The sequence below is a fragment of the Microtus ochrogaster genome, unplaced genomic scaffold, assembly GCF_000317375.1.
Source record: "Microtus ochrogaster isolate Prairie Vole_2 unplaced genomic scaffold, MicOch1.0 UNK19, whole genome shotgun sequence".
NCBI classification, from domain to species: domain Eukaryota; kingdom Metazoa; phylum Chordata; class Mammalia; order Rodentia; family Cricetidae; genus Microtus; species Microtus ochrogaster.
Genome location: NW_004949117.1, coordinates 2,661,015 through 2,686,786, shown reverse-complemented (window position 1 = coordinate 2,686,786; position 25,772 = coordinate 2,661,015). Strand labels below are relative to the sequence as shown.

The window sequence follows — 25,772 nt, the reverse complement described above, 5'->3', positions numbered from 1 at the left end:
AAGTTTGCCAGAGTATGCCATGGGGTAAGGACGGCGTACACTCTGAAACGGAGGACTTGTGTACTAACAGAGTTTAGCTCTTTCTTAAAAGAGTAATAATTATTAATTTTCAAGAAAAAGTGAACTAGGGAATTTAGACAGCCTCTTTTAATATTTTTAAGAGTACTTAATCTAAAGCCCACACTAACCAAAAGGTCATTACTGAAAGAGAACCACAAAGGGAAATCTCTCTGTACAGCACCTTGGGCACACGTATGCTATTGATTTCATTTTTTTTTCAAATAAAGCAAAGGTAGCAACATACCATGTAATTAGATGTTATGGGAGTATGAAAGCTGATCAGTGTATAAAGAATGAGAGCTATAAATTCACTGTTTGGCAATATCAGTGAAGTAAGTTTTTGGTCAATAAGGGGCAAAGTGATCAAGAACCACCCTGTGGGTTACTTGGTTGCTTCATAAAGGGAAAGTGAGCATTTGAGATGGAGTGATGTGTGTGGCCGCAAATACTCTGACTGCATTCAAATCCCTGAGAACATGATGGCAATCTCCCTTTTCCCCTCCTGGTGAGATGCCACATGCAAAGAGATCAGCAGTTCCATAAAGGAACCCAACTGCTCAACTCAGCTCCGGGAATCCTTCACATGTAGCAACTTCCAGTTTAAAGGAACTGCAGTATGTAAAAATAAATCAAAAGCCATTGCAAATAAATACTCGGGAGAAGCCAGAATACGAGAGGTTATCAAACAATTGTCCTAGTTTCTTAAAATATTATTCATTAGTGGAGTGGGTGGTAAGAAGTAAAATAGACCTAAATTCATTGAGACCACCAAAGCTGGAAAAGAAATTACCTGCAGAATTACTGTGGAAACTAAGGAACCTTGAAAAAACATTATTATTATTATAAGTCATGTTTTGATAGTATATATTTAATACTATATGAAAATTGTGACATATTATGTTTATGTATTATAATATGTTTATATTAACCAAATGTAGTAGCATTCATAATGTTTAGAGTAACCTCATCATATTTGATTATTCATGTATTGAATTCTCACATAGTCTAATTATAACCTAATAATGTAACTCTGTGCCATATTTATAATATAATTGCATTTATTTGTGGAATTTGGTAAATTTGGTGCCTTTGAACAGACACAGATGTTATAGGTTGAATTATCTTGTTCATTAGAATTAACAACATAGCTCTTTGAATTTAGCGTCTCTGTTCTTCCTAAAAGCTTAAGTAATCAAGAACAAACAACTCCTCTGCCTAAGAAAGATGACCTTGTGATTCACACCTTCTGCTAACATTTTTTTTCATTCTAGTTATCATTTGCTCCTCAGTTTATGGCAGTGGATGATACTGAATTTCTCCTTTCACATTTACATTAAATGATAAATTAAATAAGGCAGGAAGGGGCCAAATTTCTCATGTCCTTCAGAGTACAGAAAAGATATATTGGTGCAATTTCTACTTCAGTCACTTTTTTTTCAGTAGGTTATCTTTCTGAGTCATATTCTGGGCCACCAGCTATTTTTTCATGTATATTACTATCAACACACGGCCTTGGACTAAAATCCAAATATATTATGATTAGTGTTTGCTAATTTAATTACTTAACTAGCAATTGTTGAGCATTTGATATACATCATGTCCTGTTAAAAAGCCTAATGATAGGTACTAGAAAAGAAAGAGAAAATCCTTGCTTTCTACTTACCACTGACATGAAGAGTGGGTTAGATTTTCAGTAAAGGGCCAGATAGTAACCATGTCAGCTTGGTCACTTTCATTATTTGAATGTGAAATGCTCCCAAAAGACTCGTGTGTTTGAACATTTGGTTTCCAGCTGGTGATGTTGTTTGGGGAAATGATAGACCCTTTATGGGTTAGGGACTCAATGGAAGAAATGGGTCCCTAGGGAGTAGGCCTTATGGTGTATAGTTTGTTCTGGTTGTAACGTCAGATCCCTCTGCTCTCTGAGCCAGTGAAATGTGACCATTTCCAGCTACACACTCGTGATGTGGCCTTGCTCACGTCATGAATTTTGTACTCTCAAACTGTGAGCCAAATTCAATTTTGCTCCCTTAAGTTGCTTCTGTTAGGTGTTTTGTGACAGTAATAAGAAAGAAACAACCAAATCCTTGACATACAGGCCATGTTGTCTTTGCAATAACTCTGGTGCAACCTGCTGTGAGCAGAAAAGCAGCCTTGGACAACACATGCATGGATAAACGTGGCTGCATTCAGCACAGCTTTAGAAAGGAATGCTGTGTCATATATCCACTGTGCTCCAGAGTTTCCTGAGCCTTCTTCCAGTGGCTTATACAAACTAATTACCGAAGTATTTTCCTTCTAAGACCCCTAGCGAATTTATTTTGCCATCATTTCAGCTAAGTCAAGGTGAAAAGTTTATTAAACTATACTCTCATCGAATAAAGAAATGCAGTTCAAAATTTAGAGCTGACCTTTCAGTGGAGACTTAAGAGGAAAGTGATTGTTGTTTGCGGAGGTGTGCTCATTCCAGAGACTTTTCGGGAACGGCTTTAAATTTCTAACTTTGCTGTTGTGAACCTAACAACGGTTGCCAAGGTTACTGATCTCCGAGATACAGAGAAGCAGGATTAGATGCATAGGGAATTTATTAGAGCAAATGTCAAAGAAGGGGGACTGGGAATAAGTGGGAAGAGCAGGAGACAACCTTTGGATTATGGTGCAAGCTTTATCCCAGTGAAGAAGAGGGGAGGGAAGGGGGCCTTAGATGGAAGTCTTAGCCCTCAAGACAGCCGTAATTATATTCAACAGGCGATGGGAAAACCTTAGCCAAAGTCATGTGTCAGCAAAGTTCTCAAGCTCCTGGGAACAAGCCTAAGTATCCTGCCACAGTGAGTCATGGCTTAGAAATGGCTTTAGAGAATTGTGGTCTCTGTGCCAATACCTGATGGGTTCGGGGGCACAGCAGCTGGGGTTGCTGGTCAATTACGGTTCCCACAGCAACATACTGGAAAGGTATGCTTAAATCAAACAGAAAGAGAAAAGAAAACAGACCTGGATACCTTTTCCCACCTGAACCTGAAGTCACTGGACATAATTACTGCTCCAGGTACTTCTGCAGTCTGCAAACTACCCTATTGGAACAACTTGCATCATGGAAATATGCAAAAGAGATCTGTTCAAATGTGATTGAATTTCATGTCTACTACTATAGCGCTGGGACTTGTTGGAGACTGAAGGAAACTTGAGATGCCAGTCTAAAGAGCTTCCCTATGGTTGACACAGCTGGCAGCTGCCAAGGGCAGCACTAAGGCCTTGGTGATGAACTGACTGGCACAGGAGGGAATGATGTGAGTGGGTGGGTCTGCCTTGCCCACCAGCAGGAAAGCATCTTCGCTGCATAGCAGAGACTGTCTGCAGGGTTAAGATTAGTGCGGTAGTTTGCTCTCTCTGCATTTAATCTTATTGAATGCTTGGAGCCATTGATACAGTCCCAAAGTCTTACAGTGAAAGCAGAACCAGAGGCGAGAGGTCAGCATGGGTAGAAGGATGAGCATGTAGATTTTCATGTCAAACTCTTTAAATTCTCAACCTAATATTCACTAATTCTTTCATCTGAACCAAAGTTTCACACCGCTATTTTGGTTTCCTCATCTTTGAAAAGTATGAAATACTACATACATCTACAGAATATATTTGCTAGTAAGAGTTAGTACATGTGTAAGATTGCTTAAAACCAAGCCAAGGAGATGATTAAAAGTAGACTTAATTTGGCTTGTTGATCTGATAATTCCCTATACACCAAATTTGCCCAGGGAGAAAGTAGGCAACAGGAGAGGGACATGAATAATTCCTGATCCTAACTCCTTCATGCAAAAGAGGAGCTTGAAGGACAGGAGATGCCAGGTGAGACTGATAAGAGCTAGTGTGTTCTGCTGGGCTGTGGAGGAAGAACAGGCTTTCTCTGCTTTGGGTTTCTCATTATCTCCTCCATGGCCAGCAACGTTTGTAAGTGGGCTCACCAAGCAGTGTTGTTTCTGAGTATAATGGTCATCGAGTGTGGGGATCCTTTACACTCTCACAAAGTGATGGTGCTGCCACCTCCTGTGAAAGGGCACATCTAGAAGGTCACCAGAGGACTAGCAAGCAATAAGTTGCTTATCTTTACAACATCATCACGTGAGAGCTGAGGCACATAAACGGGGCTAAGCCATTGCTACCTGATCCTCCAATATCCAACAACCTAAAGTCAGTTTTATGAAAAGCAAAATAAAAAAGTGTCAAGCCAATTTAGGTGACTGTCAGAGCAAAATGCAAGAGCCAACCTGGACAGAGCAGACACCTCCTCCAGATTTTAAATGCCTAGAAATGAATCACATGTAAATGGGCTGAAGTTTAAGTATTCGTTTTGTAAACTTCACTCTGCATCAAGACGTGGGCGCACTGAGTGGTTATGTTGAAGCAGGAGACATCCTGTCCTAATAGTTCAAGTATATACCATGTGGATAAACACTTGCTTTAAAAAGGTTTGAACCACAAACATCAATGACTGTAAGATGTTCAAATGAAAATAAGGAGATGACAAAGGTTTCCATTTGTAAAGTAGATTATGCTTGCCTAGTTCCCTCTTTTTGATAATTCTGAAGGATTTGCGATTATTTTTCTTATTGTGTCTCTCTGAAAAATGTTCTTGCTATTTCAAATAAGCTCAAATTGGTTTCATGATGGATTTTTACTGTTCTACACAGGGAGTTTTATTTTGTCTTTATTCGTTGACTTTTGTATGCTATCTTTCAAACAGCAGAGCAAATTTTACTTTGAAAAACGTGCACAGCATTGGTCTTTACAGTTTGGATATTAAAATATTAATGAAGGTATCATTTTCCTCAACCACAGTAGCCACTTTCTAGATGAGAGGAGAACAAAGCCACCACAGAGAAAGCTTTAGAGAGAGTTAAACATTAATAAAAGTCTGTGTGCGTGTGTGCATGTGTGTGGGGTGTGCAGGAGCATGCTGGAGTCCTTTCCTTCCACTGCGTGAGTTCTGAGAACAAAACTTTGGTCCTTAGGCTTGGCCAAAAGCACCTTTACCTGTTACTGTCTCTGGGTCTGAACTTATGGAAATGTTTGCAGCAGGTGGTAAGTTTTCTGACTTAAATGAAGAGAAAAATACAGTCTTATTATATGTAGTACATGAAACCGATATTGTATAGATCAGCACGCTTTCTTCATGTGATAAGAAATGAGTCAATACATCTTGTATTGTTTAGTTATAAAATATAGTTCCCATTCCCTGTACTCCGAGTGAATCTGATAATGATCCAAAGGGGGAAAAGTGCTTTCCAAAATCTTACTTAATCAATATGATCAGCATTTAGATTCTGATTCCACTAGTTGATAATTAGTATCATTAATCAATGGAAGAAATATGAGGACTCCAGAGTTTGAGTCTGGAATTCTGTAATTATGTTAGTAAAAGAGATCAGTGCAACTACTTTACCTGCAGGCTTTAAGTGGCTTCCATAAATGTGTTTTGTATCTAGGAATCCAGTATTTTAAAGAAAATGCTTTGCCCATTATTAATCATCTTTATTATTTCTCTTTATATGTAAACACATAGTCTGCAATGTCACTGACACAGATTAAATAAAGTATAAATAGTCCACCATTTTTGAGTCGTCAAATTTGCATATGCAAACTTTCAGTCTTGAGAGAAATCAGCTACACTGGATCAAAGTCACCCCCACTCCAAGTTCAGAATGTTATCACTGTGGGATCACAGAAGCCACACCTAACAGTACTAAGAGATCATCTCATAGGACTTTAATATGATGTTGACTAGAATATTTTTGACCATGATAGTGAAAGAGTATCCTTACACTTTACTAATTATTACTCAAATATGCAGGTATATTCAGTCCTGCTCAGTGCACACAAGGTTTTCCTTTCAATGTGTTGAATGCACAGGCCACTGCAGAAGCCACTATCCCTGGAGCATTACCAGAGACAAAGCAAGACAGGTCGAAAATGCTCGTCAAAGGCACCAGTGAGACCCACATGGCTAGTTTGTTTGACACAAGTCATAGCACAGTTGGGAGCTGCTGTGTTTATTTGAACTTAATACTGATTAGATATTCTTATCTGCTCTGTTTTCGCAAACACTAAATACACTCAACCTCATTAATGCAAAAAAGCATGCATAGCTTGTCAAACACTCATTGTTGTTGTTACCAGTAAACAAAAAAAAATATGCTTCTCCAAGCCTCATGCTGAAATATGTTCTGAGTTTATGGAGTAAACAAAAGAATAAGTTCAAAATAATTTTCTGGTTGAGTATGGGACTCTGGCCCTGGGGACATACCTGGGTCTCAACATCTGTCAGCTTTCGGGTCTGCTCTGCCGTCTGTGACAAGAGGCTGGTTCCTATCTCAAGCATGGTGGCCGTGTGGTTTTGAACCGCATTCTGTTGTATCTGGGCCATCTCCGACTTCATATTTTCCACAATGTAATTCTCAAGCTGCAAGAGATAAAGGACAAGGCATGCAAGATTATAAGCAAAGCCTCCCTGTTTGGGGCATGCAATATTTACAACGACCAAACAAGACCCAGCTGGTAGACCAGCCATCTGGCAGATATCCCTTGCATGTCAGGGAGCTGAGAAATGGAAGTCGGACACACACCAGTCCAACTGCTAACAAACTCTTTACACACAGACATGTATACATGATAACCACAAATCATAAGGAGAATTTTCACTGGGGTTCCACTCTCCTGTTGTGGACATGATCTCATCTAACCCTCACAGCCATGAAGTGATGGGAGCAGATGGCTGCCTTCTTCTTTTTTTTTTTTTTCATTGTATAGTCAAGGAAACAGAACTGAATTGAGAGCTGATAACAAAGCCCACGGTTACCTAGCAAGAATGCAGGTGATTTAGCAAATAATTTAAAGGTAAATCTGACTGCTTTGGTCTTTTGATTATTTACTATGCTGACTACTCACTTCAGAACAAGTCAGCATCCCGTTTCTATTTCCTCCTGATAAAAAGCAGGTTGTATTGAGAGAAAAAGACAGGGAGTAAGAGGAGGGTGGGTACCCATTAAAAAAAGTCTTCAAAACAGTATTTCAGCATCAGCATTGATGGATGGTAGGAGCTGCAGAGCCTGGGAGCTGGCTTTCACCATTCTCCTTGCTCCTTTGAAAGCTCCAAAAGAAGGCAATGAAGCTGCAGTTCATAAAATACCATTTGCCTGTCTCGCCTGGGTAAAATTTATCCCTTTATGATACCATCTCAGAGAACACAATGACCATAAAATAGACGGCACCATAGGGGCCAACAAGAATTATGAAGTGGCTGACTGTGGGGTGGGGGTGGGGAGCTTGTTAGACACCTGGGAGAGTGAAACAGCATAGGCATTGCTTAAAGCATGCAGAAGAAGGCAGCGCCTCTGTCAGTGCTCTTAACTCTCCACCACGGCTGTGTGGTGACTGCATTTTATTACCCAATTTCTCATATGAGGAAACTACATCCCAGAGACATCAGATCCAAGGCCACACACCACACAAACAGTCAAACTTGGACTTGAGCGCTGAAGTCCTTAACTCGCATACAAACACTTTCAGCCACTTGGTAGCTCTGCCAAGTTGTGCTTAACAAGCTGAGTTGGAAATCATTAACAGCTACATGATTTTTATTGATTCAGTGAACTAGAATGCATCCATATTGTAAGTTCCATAGTATCATTATCATGCAATAAATAGAGCCTAAATGTAAAATCCCTGCTGAAACCTTGGCAATGGCCTCTCTAACACCATCCATTGCTGACTTCTACTTATCTAACTTGACTCTGGTCCAGATGAACAAAACGAAAATCAAACTCATTGTTGATGATCCCTGAATTTGTATTTCATCAATATAAGGCTTTTGCTACAAATGCAAAATAAATCATAAAATATCTGAAAGTTACTTTAGCAAAACATCTGGCCTCAGAGCCAAATCCTGGGTTTATTCTCATTAAATTACCTCATTTCAACAACCAAAGAATGGTAGAGGACCAGAGGCTCTGCCAAAACGGTGAGAGGCTCTCCTTTTGTGATTCATGCTCCTAATGATAGCTCCACTGTCTTTTCTGTAATTATCTGTGCCTCTTTCAAGAGTAAGTGCTTCAGATAGAGTTAATACACCACCGTTTCCAAAATATGTTCAAGTCTGAACCTGGAAATCTACAGTGTTTTGCTTTCCATTTGCCATGAGAGTTGTTCAAAAATGAAAAGGTATAGCGAGTCACATTATGAAGCTTTAGTTTCAGAATTCTTCACAAGAAAACTTCATTTGCCTCTGAGATTCTTATAATAGCAACATAGACACCTGGTCCTGTAGATGTTCAATTCCACCACCACAAAAGCAAAGCCAACCTAAGAAAAGCAGTCTAGGAAAAAAGACAGATAGGAAGCTGATGGATGGGAAAACCAGGTGACAGCGGTAGACAAATGTTGCAAGTCCCTGAATAGAGGCATGTTTTTAATCAGATTGACCTTTGGACATCCACTTGTAAGTTGCTTGATCCAATAATTTCCCCTGAGCAGCCAAGGTATTTTTTTTTGGTTCAATCACATTGATTTATGCTTTAGCATAATCAAAAGATTATTGGCCCGTTGCATATGATAGATGTGTAGCACGAGAAGCCTCTGACAAACAAACATCAGTAGTATGACCCTTTGTTGTCCAGGAAATTTGAGGCTTTTATGGATATCCTATAAAATGGCATGTGAGATTCCATTGCGAAGACAGCAGCCATTTATAGCTAACGTTGGTCAACTGCCCCTTGCACAGCAAGCATCAGACTAAGCTGGTTCTCTTTATATGATGAAACCTTAAGGTGTTAAACTCACGATGATTTGCTGGTCTTGTCTGTGCTGCTTTGTAGGTGGAACTGGGGAGGTTTAGGAACCCCAAAGTAACTTGCTTATGATCAAGCAATAACTCGCTCACCCAACCTCCACATGCTTTTCTATTTTTTTTTTATATCCTAAGTCTACATTCTTTGCCATTAATCTATCCAGCGAGGACTATCTGGGGACTATATATGTAATATATATATATATATATATATATATATATATATATATTACATGCAACTCAAGATCCCTGATTATTTGTTAAAACTGCAGAAAGGGGTTTTCAACATGCAGTTGAGGCCCAACATGCTAGAAAATTCCTAAGGTAAATATATATATATATATATATATATATATATATATATTACATGCAACTCAAGATCCCTGATTATTTGTTAAAACTGCAGAAAGGGGTTTTCAACATGCAGTTGAGGCCCAACATGCTAGAAAATTCCTAAGGTAATTATCAAGACAGTATTTGTTTAGAAAAGCTCTTCTATATAGTTCCGATTCCTCTAAAAAAAAAAAAAAAGCAGTGCTTTTTAAGACATGGTCCATATTAAAAACACCTGTATGTAAACTGTGAATGGTTGGTCATTAAAGAAGGAATGAGTGCCAGAATGCAAATTATTTGGGTCACTAGCATATTGTCTAATTCACCTGACTGACAAATAGGAAAAAGTTTTCTTCATCTTAAAAAGGTGAAGCTGTGTACATGCTAGTCCCACCTTACATGGTTCACAGAGAGAAAAGAATTACTGACTTAGGCAACCAGACTTGTACTAGTATGCCAGATTTCATGGTTTTAAGAAATTTAAACGATAATTTGGCGACCTAAGAAAATTGTGCTCGATATGTGTAAAGTAATAGTTATTTTTTTATACTACTGTCTCATAGAAAATAGTCCCCAGTGCTTGTGTTGGTTGGGACAGGAACACAGTGATGTACTCCAGGCATCATGTAGCACTGGGGCTACGTGGAGGTTCAGCTACTTTGTGATCTATTGACAGGTCAGATGCTGACCACTCTTCACGACTGAGTCTCCTATTTAATTCAGAGTTTTAGAACATCAAGTCCGAACGGCTGTGCCATGTCAGCATGCATCGCAACTACAGAGAGCCTCCCGGGTCAGCCGTCTCTGCTATAGAAACTCAGTAGGTCTCCCACCCTTACAGAAATCCTCATTTGAGCTGCTGTGGTGCATGGAACTCTAGTCAATTATTTCTTTTTTTTAATCAAATGGGGCTGTTATGTATGGCTAGCGCTAGCTGTCTTTTAGTGCACAAGTAACGGCACTCTGAAGTAGCAAGAACCAGATGCCACTGATTTAAAGGCTAAGAGGGAGGTTGGAGTCATATATACAACGTGTGAGGACTATGGAGCCTGCTTTCATCTTATCTCGAAACATTCCTCTAGATACAGAACTGTGAAATCCATCTTGATGTCCCTGACGGGCTATGTCCAGGAATGATTTGTAACAAATTTGATTGTCTTCATATATTCTCTAAAAATATATGTTTACAGAAGATGATGGCTTTATATATATATATATATATTTACAGAAAATGATGGCTACCGCAAGGCTTAATATTTTAAACATGCAAGGCTTGCTGTTAAGCTGAGGAGTTACTGAGCACAAGAGCTGATGGGTTATGTGGCGGCGCTTGAACGATAAAGTTATTCTGTTTATGCCCACGCCAGTGTCTGACTCCAGAGTTTTATAAGGAATGGGCCAACAGGCTAGGAAGCGGATGGAAGAGCTGGAACAACTAATGGCAGGAAAGGCAATGATATTTTAAATGATATTGGCTTTGTAAAGAGATTTAGTATTTATAATGGACTTTCACACAGATTCTCTGCCTTGCTTCTTCTACCAACCCTACAAAGGGAAAACTGGTTGCATTTGCTAGTTTGAGAAACAGGGGCCTTGGGGTGACTCGAGAGAAATCAAGCGAACTAGCACCTCGCCCTCCTGATGCTCCATTACCCTCAGAATTGGAGTCACTGATCTCTTGCTAAATTGGTTGATTGTATGGTTAATCTCACTGGTAGCTCATGAAGAGTACTTGCTGTTTTTGGGGGGGAAAAGCAGTGGAGGGTGATTGCTTTCACTCAGCTTCCCTAATTGGAGGTGGTTGAGAGGTCCTAGGTATCTGGAGAGGTTAATTTGTCAGCTATATCAATGCAATTAACACATCATGTTTTTGTTTTTTGCCAAATGCATTTCTCACAAAGTATGTAAACCATATCAAGGGGAAGAAACTACATGCTAAGCTTCTACTGAAGTTAAATATGTACCAGGATTGATCAAGATGTTGCTCATTTGACTCTTAACATAACCCAAGTTGTGTTATTTTTCTCATTTCACTCACAGGACTAAGGGAGGTACAGAGAACTGCCTAGAACCACAAAATATGTTATGGCTGAGCAATTCTATTGCTTTCAAAGAAGCCAGCAGATTTTACGTGTGAACGAGGAAAATAACCCATTAACCACCAACACACTGACACCACCATCACTAGCAAATCCAGTAACATGTGGTATTCATGCAAGAAATCTGTAAAATGGAAGACATACAAATGCTGGGTCAAAACTAGTCAATGATAATTTTCACATTTTTAATTAAGTAGCGCACACCGAGTGATGACGATTACATTCTAAGAAATACTGCAGTTGGAAGAAAATCAAATATGCAGTCAGCTAGAGGATAGTTAACAGTATTTTAAAAGAAAAACGTTTTTTTTAAGTCAAGGTTATCAGTCATTTTTAGCTTCTTCATGCATTGTTTGTTCGTACTCAATGTCTAGTAGGAAGTAAGAGGCTGGCCTGTTTTCCCTTGTGACAGGCTTGAAGACATTACTGGACTCAGAATCCTTGATAATTCATGTTCATGAGGAGAGTCTCAGTAAGATTATGACAAGTCTTGCATGTGCAACGTATTGTCTAGGAGGTCTAGACCTGAAGTGGCTCTTCAAGTGACAAACACAAAGAATATAATTCCTCCATGTAATTCTTAAGAAAACAACATTTTGAAACCTATAAAATCTGACCAAGGCGTGTTGGCTTAAAATATGTTATAGATTAAGTAGACTCTCATTGAGTCAGGGTGCATATGGTATTACTCAGCTATGGCCAAGTAACCATGGAGCAAAATAGATCAGTAAATATGGGAAAACAATAAAAAGGTAAAGCAATTCAAAAAATATCTTAAATGTTGATGGTTTTATCTAATACCATCATTTTACAAAGCAGTGGGAATATTGAAAATTCAGATGTATCTAGGTTTATGGCCCAATAAAAAGAAATGGCTAAGGGCAGCAACATTATTTGCAAGAATTTCTACTATTAGATCTCTGAAAATATAACTTATTTTTATTAAGTAAAGAATAAATATCTTCTTAGACAATAAGTAACATTTAGCTAAAATTTCAAAACCATTTCTCTGCTCTCAGCTTCTTTATTGTCCTGTACCTTGACATCAGTCATGTTCATCTCTGAGGCCCTTAGGATAGAGAACCTAGGAATTGTGATGATCTCGGTGAACATCACTTTATAGACACAGCGAGGGACGTCGTAGAAAACAAAGTGGCATAGGTAATTAATGTCAGATATCAGGTTGCAGACTACTGATTTGTGGGAAAGTCAGGCCTATTTGACGGCTGAGCCAATATTGGTGGCCATATTCTTGGCTTACCTCCCATGTCTTATTAAACCCCAGTTCCTTGACTTGCTTCATTTCCGCTGGTTTCTGGTTTGGATACCACATTTAAGAACGCCAGTGTTCACACTCTCCACTCGACCTTTGCTTCCTGGCCTTGAGGTTTTCTAGCTACTTCTCAGTCACTGACCCCAAGACCCCATCAGCTGATTCTCTTAGGTATCACTCCACAAGTAGCAAAGCCAGAAACTGAACCCTGTAATTTTTCCAAGTTACTAAGTCCCATGTAAGTTCAGCATAGTTCAAACATGTACGCATTTGTTCTACAAATTAAGCCTGTACCTGATTGCACAAAGACAGGGTCCAGCCCAGTAGGAACAAATGTCTAGAAGGACACTGTGGAAGCCTACTCCTGAACATCTACACTTCTTCCTAGAAACACTCTTTTATCTCTTGAAAAGGAATATATTCCTAGATACTGATATTAAAATGTGAGTGCATATTTGTTATCTCACCCACAAAGAAGTGTTAGCAGCTGAAGCATTTGGAAAAGACTTCAAGAGAACAGCACAAAATCCTGATGGGCAGATGCTCTCTTCAGGGACTGTTGTTAATAGATATTTGAATGCATATTTTTGGGACTGTTGACAGTTCTCAAAGTCATGTTCATTATCCCAGAATTAGAGTAACATCTAGGAAGTTGTTCTCTCTTTATATAAACAAAGAGAAATCACCTACACCCAAACACATTTTACTGGTCTGGAACCTTTCTTTTCTACTCTGTTTCTTATACCATGAAAATATCATAGTCAAAAAATATTTAAGACATTAGCATCTGTTTAATTTTTCCCTTTATACATTTTCAAAAGGAGATGATATGTGAAAAGCATCTTAAGTCAGGAAGGACTCGGATATCTGGAGTTTAATCCAAGGTCAATCATTGATTTATTCCACAATCTTGAGCAATGTTTTAAGATTAGCTGGGCTTAAGATCTCCATCTACTAAATAAAAGACTGACCGATTATTTCAAATGCTTCCTGGAGTTCTCATATAACTTCATTTAAAACTTTTGCTGCGAGTCTGAAGGATTTCAATTATTTTAATTTATTGTAGAAGAAAGAAGCAGTGATGTATCCGTTTATATCTATAAAACATGTCCTACCTATCCTTATTGGCAGTAAAAAAGCCATGAAACCAGGAACACAACAGGAGAGCCCTGTATCAGCTCTTCTGAACAGGCACATCTGTCTTAAGGTAAAGAGCAAGAAAGACTGAATCTCTTAATCCCCACGCACCATTCAGTCCAAAAGACATTCATTGTCTTTTTGCTACACAACATGCCTTTCCTTCTGTGTTTTTTTTTTCTATCAATGAAAAATACTGCTATACCTAGACATCCTTCTGAGCCACAGGGAATCCTCCTGTCAATTCTCCATTCTCACCAATCAATCTCTCGAATGTAGCCTTGATCCGTGTTCCCATTTGCTCACTGTTGACATTATCCCTTTATCCTCCCAGCCTCCAGCTAGGGTCAGACTCATCCATTTTCTTCTGGATCTGCTAACGACTACATCATTGATCTCTTGACTCCAGCTTTGCTGTTCCTAATCCATCATATGCTGTACAACCGGAGGGGTCTATCTCAGTATGAATTTGTCCTTTCTCCCCATGTTTAAGCTCTTTCAGTGGTGTCCACTATCTGCCACTTATTTACAACCCTTTCTCTGTATAGAAAATTTTGATTTAGTTTTTAATGTAGCTAAATTTCTGTATGTGTAGTATAAGTGTGTGGTGTACATACATAGACCTGGATGAGCATGTGCAGAGGCCAAACAGGGATGTTGGGAGTACTCCCTACCTTGCTCCCAGGAGGACTTAAATTACTTGTCAGCCGTATTTTCTGTTCTCTTAGGCTAGATCCTATATTTTAAAACTCAAATCAACCTTTCTCTCCAAAAAAAGGCTTTTGGGCATACCAGAGACACAAGCAAAAGACCAGCAATTTATAAAAATTAACAAAGCAATATGAGAAAAAAATTCCACCAAAAATACCATTCAATTCATTTTGTTGTCAGCCATCTACTTCTGGATGTGGGGCCTTTCCTGAAATGTGGTTTTATATACCCAGTAAGATTCTACTGAAGGAAACTGACTTTTCCTTTGCAAGTGGTTATTAGATACAGCATCTTGGTTAGGGGTGATTATGTTGACTTCTTGCTGTTAGCACTGGACCATGTCTGGTGTCTTCACCTTGCTGCCATAGTCTTTGTGAGTTCATATATGCATCTGTCCCATTGTGTCTGGAAGACACTGTTTCATTGGTGTCTTCCATCTCGTTGGTTCTTATTACCTTGTTGCCTCCTCTTCCACATAGCTCCCTGAGCCCTGAGTGGAGGGGTTTGATGAAAATGTCCCATTAGGACTGAGTGTTCCAAAATTATCTCACTCTCTGACAAACATTCAAGTATCCCTTAACACTGTTTTTTTGTTTTTTTGTTTTTTTTTTTTGAAATGAGTCTGGAAAACTAAATGGTGGGAAATGAGAGTCACCAAGAGACTCTGACCACACATAGGGAACTGTGCTTGCTAAACCAACCTGTCTTTCCTAACCTTATCTCGTGCAATCTGCTTCTCTGGAAATCAAGTGGCAAAACAGTAATAAACCAGGGCATGTCACCGAGGCCACACAGGGATACCAAAAACTTGATATTGAATTTTCAATATGATTCATGTGCAAGGTTCAAAAAGTTGTTTTCCATATTTCCAAATTGTTATGTTCATTTCTGTGTAGTTTGCTGTTGTTGCTAAAGATTTAATGAAAATAATAAATGCATCACTTTTCTTTGGAATATTTTATGTAAAATTACACAAATTTGACTTCATGTTCAATATCGTATGTGTTTCCTTTTTGGTCTTGTTTTGGTTCTGTTTTTAAGAGGGAGAAAGAGCATGAAGGTAAGTAGATGGAGAATATGGGAGGAGCTGGGGAAGAGGAATGAACATGATCATGAACTTCTCAAAAAAAAAAAAAACCTTAAAAAACACACATGTGAATTACCGAAATTACATAGTCACTCAAAAGTAAGTACAATTTTATATAACCATTAAAATTTTAAATGTTAAAACTTCTAAAAATGTTTTAATTACTAGGATGATGTTTGTTAATCTTCAGAAGCAAGCCCAGTATGCTACCTAACAACCTAGAAATCTTATTCCTAATATGAGTTTATATTTAGATGAAGGGAAAGTAGAAGAACTATAAAATAACTTAGTGTGTGTTGTTTTCCTAAAAGTTAAACATACTATACAAAATTCGTTCTGGTTTACTTAAAGGAAAGAAATTTGTACCTCGAGCAGCCGATCACCCACACAGGCAACAGGTTATAGAGGATAGATAGGGGAAAACAGACCCCATGTAGGGGGATTTCTACTTCTAAGGATCATCTTCTATCAACAACATGTTTTTTCTTAACACAAGCAACAGAAATGAAAATAATAACTAAGTGGCATTTTTTAAAGGAAACACCATTAAGAGAAATATTCCAGGATATACTATGAAACTTTTTTTGTTTGTTTGTTTGTTTTGTTTTTTGAGACAGGGTTTTTCTGTGGTTTTTGGAGCTTGTCCTGGAACTAGCTCTTGTAGACCAGGCTGGTCTCGAACTCACAGAGATCCGCCTGCCTCTGCCTCCCAAGTGCTGGGATTAAAGGTGTGCACCACCAACGCCCGGCCTATACTATGAAACTTAACACTCCTGTAGATAATAATGTATTTGATATCATAATTGCATAAGCTTTCATGAGGGGATTTGTAGATTTTTTTCAGAAATATCACTGGCAAGGAGAAAGCTGCTATCTCTTCACTCTGGTATTTCATACGAAATTTTAATGTATTAGCTCTTAAAGTCAAACCACTCCAGTGCGGTCTCTGCGCTCAACCTTCTGACTTAGGAGTTATTTTTCTTGTGCTAATTCTTTTCTTAAAATAAAAATTCTCCATGTGTTGTCTGTATCATCCAAAATGCATCTTAAGTTTATGAGGCTTCAAAATGTTCTTTCTTACACAGGCAAAACAAATTGTACAAATGTGTGGGTGTGCCTACGTATGCATGTGTTTCCTCCTAAAATATGGGATCACTTAAATGGACTTGCAATAAGCCTGCCCAGGCATAGAACTATCAATGACATTATATAAGAAACATTCCAGAGCATAATGTGTGAGGTCCAACGATTTCTTCTTTAATCAAAGCTTGGGTAGTGCTTATTTAAATTACCCTTGGGAGAATGGGAAGAAAATGGTCACTTAAAGAATAAAAACAGAATAATAATTGCTGACATCTTATAAATAATATAAAAATCTCCATTTTTCCTTACTTTGATCAAGGGGTTTCATACCTCAGGCATGATTTATTCACTCACACAGACAGTTTGCTGCTCTGGTGTTGTTTGTTTTCTAGTGTGCTATTGGATAGAAGCACAAGTTGACATTTTGATGAAGTGTGTGTGTGTGTGTGTGTGCGTGTGTGTGTGCATGTGCATGCATGTGCTCAAGCATGTGTGCTTGGATTCATGGATACAAACACATCCATATGAATACTTTTAATGTTGCTTAATATGAATCTGTATAGGGCTGACGACTTTGCATTAGCCTAAAGAAGCTTGGCTGTCCTTCTCTTTGTAGCTGTTAATTGTCTGTAGCCTTTCCTCTAGAGGAAGGGCCTTCTAAGATTCCCCCACCCATGTCACGATGGTCCGCAGATCTTGCAGGTCTGGTGTGGGCATCCTTATTGTTGAGATTTCACAGGTGGACATATATGACAGGTTTCTGGTCACATAGAGAAGACACTGTCTCACAGCAAATATCCTGACCCTCTGGCTATTACACACTTTCTGACTCCTCCTTCTGTGATGTTCTCTGAGCCTTAGGTGTAGGGGTTGTGCTATAGATGTACAACTTTGGACTTGGCAAGCCATGGTCATTTGTGGTCTGTATTTTGACCAGTTGTGGAATTCTGTAGTAGTCTCCCTCTGTTTAAAAAGAGGCTTCGTTGATGGGGAGTGAGAACATTTTTCTGTGAGCATAAGGATAAGAATTTAGAAAATATTTAGAAATTATCTTAACTCTGGAAAGTGGAAGTGGTAGGCTCTCCTCTAAGGGCATGACCTAATGTCACAGTTGTTGGCTAGGTTTACAATATCAGGCATGAGTTCCTTTCTATCGAGTGGACCTTAACTCTAATGAGCAAGCTGTTGATTGCCCCAAAATATAAATGTCACTATTGTAACCTTCGGGATATCATATCGTTCAAACTGGTTTGCAGCCATTATAGTTGAGTAGACTATTAATTGCCTTTATCCCTTAGCAATTTGCATAGGTCCCTCCAGTACTATGCATTTGTTCTAAGAAAGAAGTCTCCCATATCAGATCTAGCTTTATTACTTTGCATTTGATGTCTGAAGTACGTGGTGACTTCAGAAATAGGGTCTTCCCTTCAACTTCTAGGAAGCAGCCATGAGCAATGGCAATCGATTAGATGTTAGGAGACTCTTGAGTCCTCTAATGGACAGCTCAGAAGGAGGCTTCCATGCCTGGTACTGAAGCGTTTGTTAGATAGTCTACAGCTCTTAGAGAGAATGTTTTCACTCCATGGAGCTTAACTTCACTCAACATATATGAATATGTTCTTAAATAAGCAAAAAATTATATGTGCTTATGAGCTTTTAAAAAACTTAATGTTATGCATTCCCTTCCCTTCTTCATCTTCTGTATTGGCTTCCTTCTCCAGACATATTTTTAATTCATATAAAGCCCATAATAAATCATGTAGAGCTACAACACATTTAGCAAATGTTTCATTTTGACATATCTGCCTTGCATTTTATTCTCCTAATCGGAAATAAAGCATTGCATGGATGACCCAGAATGTCTGCTCCTCAGCCAGAAATAATCTTTATTTTAAAGTTCAAATTGGCTTTTTACTACACAAGTACATATCCCGAATAATACACCATAGTGTCTAATATATTTTGAGGATTGACAAAAGCCTTGTTATTTGCACGACTGATTGCAAGACTTCTTCAAATGCTTTGTTTCTAATCAGTACTATGGCTTTTAGATATAGTAAACATATTAGTTATAAAACTTTATTATGAATTAAATGACTGAGTTAGGTTAACGAATTCTGACTATTTATGAAATATAGTTGTATTCTGACCCGTCTGGAGAGAATCACAAAGCCCTTGGGGTTTCTGGTATCCTGAGTTCTATCTCAGATGCAAGAAGGAACAAATTATTTCTCAGACTCTCACAAAGCCCCCAGGATTTCTTCTCTAAGGAGCTGAAAGAAAGTTGTGTGATGAATCTCCCCCCATTTAAAAACTAACTCTCAAGAATCTGAATGAATATTTTTATTTCTGGCAAATAGCTGTTTCCCAGAGAGAGCAATTAAGGGTTGAGAAGGAAAAAAGGAACAAGTTACCAGAACTCAAAATTGATTCTATAGTCCTTCTCAAACATAAATTACTACATTAAGGGCTTACAATAACCACAACCACAATTATAAAGACAGCCTTCCCAACAGCTCAGGCTTCTGTTGAGAATCAGTCTAGATTTTAAGGTACACAGCGACTAAAAACTACCAGCTTTTCATGGCTCAAAGAAAAACCCATTTCTGCTCAACATAATGAGCAGTATACAAGGTGATATATTTAGCATGTTCTCAATTATGGTAAGCATATTAAAGAGCACATTTGTATGTATTGGAAAAGAAAAGTTGTGAATGGTGATTATCTCCCGCTAGTGTAGGAATAAGTGAATTTCATTTTCTTTTCCAATGGCTTGGGAAATTCCACTTTCTTTATGAAAGCAAGAGTCTAATTTTATAGTCAAAGTAAAAAAAAATGAGAGAATAAAATGTGCTCAGAGTGTATGCATTGCTAGAAACGGCAATCACCTGTCAGCCTTGGATAGTTCTTGGAATAGGAAACCATGAATAACACTGATGTCATCCATGGGAAAATCCCATTGGCTCAGTGAATTCTCTTTCAACATCAGCCTCCAACTCCCAGCACTCTGATTCCCTGGCTTTATGGGGAAGAGAAAAACACACAGTAGAAATCCAAAGAGCAGAAACAACTAAGGTCATCTTCAGTGAGAGAGAGTTTAGCAGGTTAGTCAACGAGCTAAGTCTTTAGATGCTGCTTTTATTTTTATTTTTAATTTATTTTATGTATATTGATGTGTATAGGTATGTGTATCATGTGTGCATGTGGTGCATGTGGATTTCAGAAGAGAGTATCAGATGCCCTGGATTATAGACAGTCAAGAACTTCCAGGTGGGTACTAGGAGTCTACCTGAATCCTCTGGAAGACCAACAGCGCTTAGAATGACTGAGTTTCCTCTTTAACCCATTGATATCCCTTTTCATTTTCCCTCACAGACACTGTGTGAGACATGTATGAGTATTATCTCAGATTGACCAAATAGCAGAAGTTCAGTGTCAGGACCAGTCAGAGAACTCAAGTATGGTAGTCAGGATCTCTTTAGAGTCTCAACTCAAGACTGGCAAGAACCCATACTATTTGCACCCATCTTAACTCCCAGCTCCTTGGTCAATGAAGTATGATGTATATATGTATGTATGTATGTATGTATGTATGTATGTATGTATGTATGTATGTATGTTTATTTGTTTGTGTGTCTATGTATGTATGCATGTAATAGTCTTGCTATGTTGCCAGGATCCTAAAGGCAAGCAATAAAGAACCCCAATAGTTTGTAATCAGCTTCATACAGAAAAAAAAAATCATTATACTTGATTTCTTTTATCAATGACAATGAAAGCTATCCTTCACTATTCTTTTGCTGAAACAATAATTAGGCCAAGGTATAGTGGAACATTTGGGGCCTTCAGAACTCAGCATATACATGTGATGTGATTGTCCTATGCCGAGATGACTTTTTCTTTCCTCACTACAGTAGTTGTGTGTTATTTTAGCTATGTTAATTATCCTTGCTGAAAAACACCAGTGCTTTCTCTCACCCCCTCATCCAGAGCAGAGATACCATCAGCAATATGCATGTAGTATAATATTCTCCTTGTGACCCTGTTCACTATGCCATCACCTTTCAAATAAACATGAATGTCAAGTAAACACTTTTCCAACACTCATATAGACACATTACTCTTAAAAAGAGAAGACTTTAGTCATTTGATTTTTAAAAATTTGACAACAAACAACAATGGTTCTGCTTTTGGAAACTACTTTAAGACACCCTGGACTACTTCTGAACTGAACTGCTGATATAAAGGAACTTTACTCAAAATCTTCTGGATAAATTTTGTTTAAAGCTAATTGCATAATAGCCACTATTCCCAGAAATAAAAGTTTCTCACATTTAGAGCGAGGGAGCTGGAGAGATGTCTCAGCATTGGCTTGTCTTCCAGAGGACTTGGGTTTGATTCCTAGCACCCATGTGCTAGCTCATAGCCATCTATAACTCCAGTTCCGGAGAATCTGATATCATCTTCTGGTCTATGTGGACAACAGGCACATGCACACTAATATGAAGGGAAAAATCCATACACATAAGATAAAATAAAATTTGTTAAAAAAAAATTCTCACATTAAAGGTAAGAATGTTTAGTCTCCCTAGTCTCTTCCAAAATGAAGAAAAGGTCTTACTGACGTCTCTCAGCCAGGTGGAATCTTGCAGCACACAGGGCTATCTTTAGCCTGGTGTTGTGGAGAGCTCCCAGAATGTGTCACCAGGGACCCGAGAAATGTGTTTGCTATCTATCACTTGTCTTCCCTTTGAACGCTGCAGTCTTTCGCTTCTCTGAGGTAACTACTCCTCATCGGAAGATCATCAAAGTGATCAGATGAGCCCTCCATTATACGTTCTGGGAAGGTCGCTGCTGCCCTGATCAAAGGACGTCAGGTGTGCCAAAATATTTGTCCTGTAAAGCACTCAGGAATGTCAGGTGCTTCCACTGCCACTGGCTTGTGATTAGCGAGTGGGAAGTGGTTTGAGAACCTAATGGAAGTGTGAACTCTTGTTCCTGTGGGAGTGGGGAGAAACTAAGTGTAACTATGAGAGTTGTCAAGAGAAAGCAAGGACAGCTAAGATTAAGCCTTGTTTGAGTTTTCATCAAGGCTACATCTCTTGTGAGAAGCAGTCTATGACAAGCAGTGTATGACAAAGAGAAAGCTTTGAACTCTGGACAGTTTGTGTAGGAGTGTTTTCGTCACTATAGTTTTATTTTACTCTATCTGTCTATTTACATATGTACGTATCTATCTATCTATGTCTATCATGTATCTATCTATCATCTATCTATCTATCTATCTATCATCTATCTATCTATCTATCATCTATCTATCTATCTATCTATCTATCTATCTATGTACATATCTATTTATCATCTATTTATCTATTATCTAAGTTTTCTGATGAATTCTGAGACTGACAAGTGAATAAATTTACCTCATTTCAGGTCATTGATGGTAACTTTCAGCAGGAAGTTATGACCCTACCAATATGACATTAAAATTACAAAAAGGATGTTGGCCTTTGTGGCTTCCTACTAGAAAAGTGCATGACACTGAAAGTACCAAATCGGTCCTGTCCTCTGAGAGAAGCAAGGCCTCTAGTTAGACAGGTTGATGTCTACAGTTTCCTAAACCTCAGGAGCATCCTTGTGGATGCTAGTTTGCTATGTGAAACATTCCACATAAGGATGCACATGGAGATGCCACAATTGTGACTTTCTATGAAAGCATCTGCTGCTCCTAGGAAGTGAGGCAGGAAAGACCAAGCCCTGTCTGTACATGGCTGCAGTTAGTGGTGTATGCACACTGAATGTCTTAATTCTGTGAATGTTTGTTTCATCTTAAAACCCAACTCTAACGAGAAAGCTAATCTTCAATAAAGAAACATTAAGGTACTCCAACTTCTAAAACAAGGCAGTCACTGGAATCAAATAGGCTGGTTCACTGCCGCACACCGCTGCCCCTGTCTGAGCTCTTTGCCCTAGAACCCAGTGCACGAGCTTCGGGCAAGGGGCTGGAGGTTGAGAATACACACGCAGAGACAGACCAACACAGAGACCTTCCAACACTGGTACCAAAAAGCCCCTCTTTAATAGCACCATGGAGGCTTAAATACCCTGCAGTCAATGGCCAACAGGTGAAAATACCATCCTCTGATCCTCTAGGCTAGGCACAGCTGCTAGTAACTTCGATTAGAAGGCACTAGACAGGGAAGAGCAGCTGAAGGCCAGGACTTAATTGGTCCCAACAGTTCACCTCACAAGAAAGCTCATATATGATGAAGACTCAGATAGAGGACAGCTTCTCACACAGTGGGGGTGACACTTGTAGCTCCTGAACATGGGGGTCTGGAAACATTTGCCAATAGTGAAAGGTTTGCAAGTATGCAATAATATCAAGAATTAATTTTAACTTGAATGCAGTGATTCAGGGGTGCTTTGGAAACTATTCTTCTGGGAAGGATTGGGCTGCACTGTAGCCTCCCTTCTAAACACATCGCATGCACATTTTACATCACACCACACATGTTCTAACAATACCACAGTGCCAAGAAAAGCTGCCTGAAACACGTCACCTGCTACATAATAGAACTGACCTGCTTTACATGGCACACATAAAGTCAACATAAAATCACAGAGAACAGATTTCTCTTTCACTACCTCCACAACCCAGCAGTCTAATATACCTTTGAATTGTATTATGTTTGAAGGTTTGATTTTTAAAATATGGGTGTTTCTGACTTAAGTTTTATTTTTAAAAATGTTAAATGAATTCTGACTTGCAATTATGACAGAATTTTTAATGATTTCTAAAATAGCCTTGAACATACGTTTAACATTTGAATCTAAATATTTTTGTGGAACAGCATCCTCAGGATTGGCAATTAAAAAATCAAAATATCAATCAATTCCAAAAATCATTGAAGATGTTTTGCATAGTCAAGTATCAAATATTCAGCCACGGTTATTTGTATATAAATAAACATGCAACACCCATCTCATATTATGAACATTGTTTTCAATCTTTAATAAGTGGTAAAATTTTATATATATACATATATATTATATATATATGAAAATTTCTTTAAGATTTACAAACAGTAAGTATTCTATTTACAAACTGATTTATACCCTATATATTAAGGGTCTCATAAAAATATCTCATATATAAAGAGAAAATGAGCAGAAAATATCTAGGAAGTCATGGATCATGGTGACCTTCTCTCGTGTTTTATTGTCAATAAATATAAGGAACACAGTTTTAATGTAAGAAGGAATTAATGCATCACATACTCAGAGAGAGAGGGGGATGGGAAAGAGAGAGGAAGAAGAAGGTGGAGAAGCAGCAGCAGCAGCGGTTTCATGAAAAGATACTGTCCCACAGGAAAGTCTAAAGCTCATCTGTTTTCCTGCTATCTTCTACAGTATTGGGCTTTATTTCATTTATACTAGAAAGCTAATCTCAATGCATTTTAAATGTTTCCTAACTTACTAAATTAGTTCAGATCAAAAGCACTGGACTGGAAGCCAGCATTCTGTTTACTATCTATTATGTTCTCGCTATGTGTTCAGCAATGTGCTAAATACTTAGCTCACTGTGTCACTGAGTCCGCACACAGCGAGCACAGACCATTGCTAATAAAGCTATTTTATAAATGAGGCATTTGAGATGAAAGTGATCTCTGCTTACAGAGCCAGGAATCAGAGATTATAGACTATATGTCAATCCTTTCTTGTTTTAATTCAGAATTGCACTTATAGAACCAAAAATTAAAAGCTAGTAAGTCAGGGAATGCGAGACAGAATCTTGACTAGAGTGGCACAGAACTATCCCTGTAAAATACATACATACATACATACATGCATGCATACTGAGTAGATACATATATACAAAGCTGGCAGAATGTAAGATATGCTTAACTGCTGTCTTAAAATATTTTGTTATTTTAATTCGTCAATATGAGTGTTTGTCTGAATGTATGCTAGGTTATCACATGCATCCCTGGCTCCCCTGGAACTAGAGGAATAGATGGTTGTGAGCTGCCATATGGATGCTGGGAAGTGAACATGTGACCTCTACAAGAGCTACTGAACAAGCTCTTCAGTCCTCACTTTTAGCGGTGTGTGTGTGTTTCTGTGTTCCCCTATGTTGAAGAGCATATATTCACACGTGTGCATGCAAAGGCCAGAATTCAACCACATTTGTCATTCCTCAGATGCGGTCTACCATTTTTATATGGATACAGGCTCCCTCACTGGCAAGGGGTTCTCTCAGGCTCTCTGGCCTGCTAACCCCAGTGATTCCTTTGCCTCTGTCTTACAGCTCTGGAATTACAAGCTTGAGTCTCTGTATCTGGCTTTTTTTATATAGGTCTATGACTCAAACCAGGGTCATGATGCTTGTAGGATGAGGACATTTAATTGCTTCAGCTAACTTCTAAGTCTTCTTTTCATGCTGATTGTTGAAGATCATTGTTCATGAGAACAATAAATGCGACATAGTTCAGTATATGGACACACGTCACCAACAAAGTTGTTCAACATTACTTTTATTTTTCCAATCACAAAATTTATTTTGTATTGATGTATGCAAACAATTAATTTGGATAGAGTCAAGTCTATATATTTTTAACATTAAATTTTTTATTTTTTTTTATTAAAAATTTCTACCTCCTCCTCCGCCCACTCCCTCCCCCTTCCTCTCCAGTCCAAAGAGCAGTCAGGGTTCCCTGCTCTGTGGGAAGTCCAAGATCCTCTCCTCTCCATCCAGGTCTAGGAAGGTGAGCATCCAAACAGACTAGGTTCAAGTCTATATTTGATACAATATAATGAGTTTATAAATTAGTAATTTGGAAATGAGTCATTCATGCTCTTGTATGAATCAATGCAGTGAATGTCTTTGTGGTAATGGTGTTCACATTGGATGATGAAGGTGGCAAATTTGTAGTACATGTTTTCTGTTTTGAATTCACCTACCTCTCTCCTGCTCTTGTGTGTGTGTGTGTGTGTGTGTGTGTGTGTGTGTGTGTGTGTGTGTGTGTGTGTGTGTGTGTGTGTGTGTGTGCGTGTGTGTCCCAAAAATAAATAAATAAAAACAAAATAACCAAAAAAAGGAACGTGGGCTGCTGCCCTTGTGTGTGTGTGTGTGTGTGTGTGTGTATGTGT

General features: G+C 38.5%; 1 protein-coding gene across 2 annotated transcripts in view; it reads right to left on the bottom strand.

Moving 5' to 3' along the window:
- The window catches only part of Angpt1 (angiopoietin 1), a 223,783-nt gene that overhangs the window by 84,912 nt on the left and 113,099 nt on the right, over window positions 1-25,772 (bottom strand). For both annotated transcript variants that reach the window (XM_005367515.3, XM_005367516.3), the window contains exon 2: window positions 6,359-6,514. In XM_005367515.3, the coding sequence (XP_005367572.1) occupies window positions 6,359-6,514 (156 nt within the window). The remainder of the gene's footprint in view (window positions 1-6,358; window positions 6,515-25,772) is intronic.